This window comes from Limulus polyphemus, unplaced genomic scaffold (assembly GCF_000517525.1).
Source record: "Limulus polyphemus unplaced genomic scaffold, Limulus_polyphemus-2.1.2 Scaffold345, whole genome shotgun sequence".
Classification (NCBI taxonomy): Eukaryota; Metazoa; Arthropoda; class Merostomata; order Xiphosura; family Limulidae; genus Limulus; species Limulus polyphemus.
Genome location: NW_013665955.1, coordinates 242,939 through 248,109, shown reverse-complemented (window position 1 = coordinate 248,109; position 5,171 = coordinate 242,939). Strand labels below are relative to the sequence as shown.

General features: G+C 31.5%; 1 protein-coding gene across 1 annotated transcript in view; it reads right to left on the bottom strand.

The window, feature by feature from the left end:
• LOC106457552 (protein lap4-like) overlaps window positions 1-5,171 on the bottom strand; it is a 110,842-nt gene that overhangs the window by 5,993 nt on the left and 99,678 nt on the right. Inside the window, exons 35-37 of the mRNA XM_022383549.1 lie at window positions 4,720-4,870; window positions 1,936-2,145; window positions 1,311-1,456 (exon numbers count right to left, since the gene is read on the bottom strand). Coding sequence (XP_022239257.1) covers window positions 1,311-1,456; window positions 1,936-2,145; window positions 4,720-4,870 — 507 coding nt within the window. The remainder of the gene's footprint in view (window positions 1-1,310; window positions 1,457-1,935; window positions 2,146-4,719; window positions 4,871-5,171) is intronic.

The following is a 5,171-nucleotide window of genomic DNA, read 5'->3' as shown; positions in this document are numbered from 1 at the left end:
TTTAAGTCTGGCCGAAGAAGGTGGCGACTACAATAAGTGCTTGTAATACTGATATCGCACTATTATTAAAACTTAAGTTTAAAGTTAATTCTCTCTCTCTCTCTCTCTCTATATATGTATATATATATATATATATAAAGTTTTAACATAACATTCCATCATGACTATAATGTTCTTGACTAATATTTTTTCCTAAAGTTTTATGGCTGACAAACAAATTCAGGGTTTGAGTTGTGTAAAGTTATCAAGTGGAGCTCAGTTTTGTGGTCTCTAGGGTTTGAGATAAAATGAAGTAGGCCTGCATAAATGATATGAACTGGTAAGATTGTGATAACATATCTTTTAATTTACACATGTCCTTGGACATTCTACAACAGGAATATTTTCATAAAACTTTCTAACAACAGGAACAGCACTCAGTTTTGCTCCCCCTGAACTCAAGCTCTGGCTAAGTTAGAAAATTAAGTTCTAATATGGTTATGCTGTTTAACATATTAATCCAAAAATGCAATCAATTAAAAATTACAACTAATGTTTTATTTGTTTTAGCACACAGCTACATAATGGGCTATCTACGCTCTGCCCACCATGGGGAAATATTATAAAGTAAATAAGTATAATAAAAATCTCAGCTATTATTTGACAAAGATCTGTGTGCACTCATAACTGGGAAACTGATGGACTGATTGTTTCCAAATCTGGCATGTACCTTTAGAGCACCCCAGAGAGTGATATAGAGGGTTGTTAGTGTTCAGATTTAACCCTCCTATATCACCTCCAGGGGTTTCTCTCTGTCTTCCTCGTGTGTTGAATGCCTACATGACTAGTATACAATAACACAAAAATATATAATTTTTTTTCATGTTTGTTTGCTGAAGTGTAAACATTCAGTTATTCATTGATAATCATTATTATGAGACTACCAGTTACACATGAAGTTAAGAACAATAAGAAGTGATTAATTTTGAGTGATAATAAATGGATGCAAATATTACCGATCTCAAGCTGAGTTAACAAAACATGGATTCTAACACTAGAAAAGTCCTGAAATTATTTAGTTTCAAAAACTAAATGAAGTGAAATGTACAAGGATTTCTACTTTAAAAATGTTTCTAACATGATTTGGAAAGGATTGACACAAAGAAAGTCAATATATTGTCCATAATACCCAACTTTTACGCCAACTGCCAATAAAATTAACAGAAATCTAAAGTAACATATATATCTAAATATATATATGAAGCATACATTAAAGTAATATACCAACAGTAAAATAAAAATGATACAATTCCATTAGTTTTTTTTTGTACCTTTGTTACTCTGATTATCAAGATCAATCTCTACAACCGTTAAGACAGGTGATACAGGTCTTGCTTCCATTAATGTTTCATTCATCTTCTTAGCTCTTATATTTACCCCTTGAGCTCGGAATGCATCTTCTTCTAGCGACTTCAATCTGAGGAAGAAGCATCATTTCTACTAAATATGGTGAAACTGAACTAAAACAAAATACTACTTGTTGATTATACAGAAGTATAACAGAGAAGAAGACAGAGACAAGTAATATTTATCAAACTATACATACATTTTTTAAAATGCATCATGACCTATTCAAACATATTCTAAGCAATTTTGTTATATTGTAGCATCTAAATGATATAAAATAATACAATCTTCGATCATTTTTAAGGCATAAACATTACAATCTTATGGACATGAAAAGAAAGCAAATTTTGAAATAAATTAAGTTTGAGTAGTGTATCATGTTATGTTTTAATAAACAATGTGATAGAACATAACTTATATTTATTCATGTTTTTACATTAGTTTTCAACTGAAAACTTTAATAGTATCAATTTCATTTTCTCTATTTTCTAGTAACCTATATCTTATATATATAAATTTAATTTCAAATCTGAATTATTTTGTTCTAACCTTGCTTGCCTCCATGCTGCACGCTTCTCTGCTTGTATTGCTCTCTGTTGGTCTGGGCTAAGTTCAGAAAACTTTTCATCTGTAATTTCTAGACCCTTCTGTTTTAAATTAGCCTCTGTTCTCTCAGCTTTTGCTGACTGAATGGTTGTTAGTGTACCTGATATGTTATCAGCCAAGTTCTCTCTGGTAGTAAGTCCTGTAGTATTTAAACTAGAAAACAAAGGTTTATTGTGATGGATTGAATAATGGAGGGGTGGGGGTGTTTTTAAAAACTTAGTGCTCAGTTATACTGAGGTAAGTATTTAACATTATACACACACACACACACACACACAGAATATAACTTGAAGGGATGTCACATTTAACTAAAAATTTGTTTGGTAAAAGATTACCAGACTTTTTTGTAACAACTTTTTTTTTTACCTTTAGTTTAAAAGAATAAACTTTGAGAAGAATTCACTTAATATTTGGGAAAGGTTAAACCACTACAGAAAACAGAATTAATGCTTATGATAAATTTAAGCTATCAGTTTACTTAAATTAATACACGTTTTTGCAGTAATACCATGCCATATGCTATTTGATGTTTTACTGTCTGCAGTAAAGAGATTAGTCAACACATAACGCATGACCTGAATAATGTGGGGAAAACTTGTTTGTAAAATATAAACATGTTACATTTTGAAAATTGAAAAAAAACAAAAAAACCTGAAGTCTTGCATGAAAATTAAGTCAGTAATTTCATGCTTGTTCACTATTATTTCAAATACGTTAATAGTGTGTATGCAAGATCCAGAGTCGAAGGGAGATGGTGGTAAAAACATAACACTTAGTATTTCTATGTACAAAAGCAAAAATACAATACAGTTCAATCTTTCATGATGAAGGTTAGAGAACATTTAGGAATAGCCACGTGAACATGTCGTAAGCAAGAGGGAATCCTCAGTAGCCCGTGGCTGTAATTAGATCTCAAATCGGTCAAGAGATAGAGCTAGGAGCAAAAAGTTTGTACTTGAAAAAAAAAAACAGCCATTTTATGAGCCACTATGCCACAGATAAAAATACAAAATGTGACAGTGGAAATTGAGAGTTCTAATAAACAAGTCTGCTATTAGTTAAGTGATAAGAATTGTTTTTTCTTCCAAACTATTTCCTGAAATTAATTATAAAGAAGCCCCAAAACAAAAGCTATATATTTTTTGTACTCCATGTATGACTTATTTTAATAATTTTCTAAGTTTGGATTGCCATGATTACTAGAGGTAGCCCTTCAGTTCTTCATCTAAGGCAAGGCAAGTTGTTTAGTTAAAGTGGATTTATTTTCACTGATGATACAAGTGAAGGTGGTAAGGTGAGTGAGATAGCTTTTCAGAGTTTTTTTCTAAAAAATAGCTGTGAGGACAGATTTTTTTTTTGGATGACAAAAAAATTTTATTCTAAACTTTAATGTATTACTGTTAATTGTTTGTTCTTTGAACAGCGGTTTAACCTTCACTTAATACTTGGTTGATGCACTCTCTAACTAATGCTACAACTTAAGCACATTTTAACACTTAATACACAACAAAATACATCACCTAAGAAACAAGACAACACAAACACAGGGTATTCTTATTAACACTGACTGGCCATTTTATCAAGACCTCCACTTCATAACAAAGTGGACAAACACATTCAATGTGATATAAAGGTGGACTAAGCATGACGTAGGTTTCACATTCTGTCAGAATTCTTGTTATATTTTAGTCCATCTTAAAGGCTAACAACTGAAATCTTCTAAAAATTTGGTTGCATTTGAAGCATTCTTTGATGCCTCGAAATTCCCTTTCGGATATATCGGGAAAGAAATGTGTATAGTTCATCCTTCCCAACTTTCATAGTCACTTTTTTCTCTAACCATTCCTACTGAACTTATTTTTCAAACAATATACTAATATTGATTCTTTGGTTACTAGAAATTTTGTAGTTCCTCGAAGATGCACGACTAGCTACTTTTTAATAAAATACACTAACCAGATGTTGCTGGACATCTCAATGTCATTTATGTGCTTTGTTATTTTCAAGTCTCAGTGTATTTTATGAATGTGGAAAGTTACAATCAGTGGTATGTAGCATTTTAACATCCAAATAACATCTCATCATAACCACTTCCTCACTTATAATTTGCAGAGTACCGAGATAAAAATTAATATACAAATTTTTAATACATCTTTCTTGCTTTGCAACACTAACACATCCTTTTCTATCATCAACACTAAGCACATCATCATTACAATATTACACCACCAGTACTCTTTCCTCTACAATATCACAATGAAACAAACTCTTCCCATGACATTAAGTGTACCTGCTGTCACAACATCATATGGTACTTGTACAATATCTGATCAAGGTTCTAGGATTGAACAGTGGTGTACAAATCAGAGAAAAATTGCTCCCCCACCCTAGATTTCTGCAACAGGTGCAAACTGAAATGGCAGTGGTCACTCTCAAGTAAAGGAATTCTTAAACTAAAACAATAATGGAATTTCCAACTTAGCAATTCTAAATTTTCAAGAAAAAATTTACATATTGTACATTCACTAGTTATTCAATAACAACACCCTTTACATGTAAGTGATATTTTAAGAATTTCACATTTGGTGAAAGTCAATTCCTCTAATACAAAGAAGCTTACTTTTATCAGAAGTTAATATTAGTTCTAAACCACTGGGATTCAAGACCTTATGAAATGATTCCAGGTCGGATTACCTTAAAAACTAGAAATAAAAAAAAATACAGTACCTGTTTTCATCAAGTTCAATTCTGTCTGAATCTATATTGTGACCAAAAAGTCCTTCTCTGCAACTGTCGGAGAGAGGTGTTGATTCAGAATAATTTTCCACAACAGTCTGAGGAATGTGTACTTTTTCTCTTGATGGTGCATGTTCTATATCTAAAACAACAATTATAAAATATCCTAAATTATAGCATTTTATGTTAAATAAGTTTATTGATCTGAAAGTCATCAACACTATTTTTTATTGCCCATGTTTCTTCTAGTAGTATATATAAAAGTTGCATACAAAAAGAGCCCTCAAACATATAGTTGGTGTGAATGTGCTTTATAGTCACTATAGGTCCAGCTTATGTTTTTCGGTTAACTTGTGTTCAGGGTTACTGATGAGGAGTGGAATTCTCTGTAACTACACTGAGTGGTCACAAGTAAATAGACACCTACTTTTCGTTCATTAACT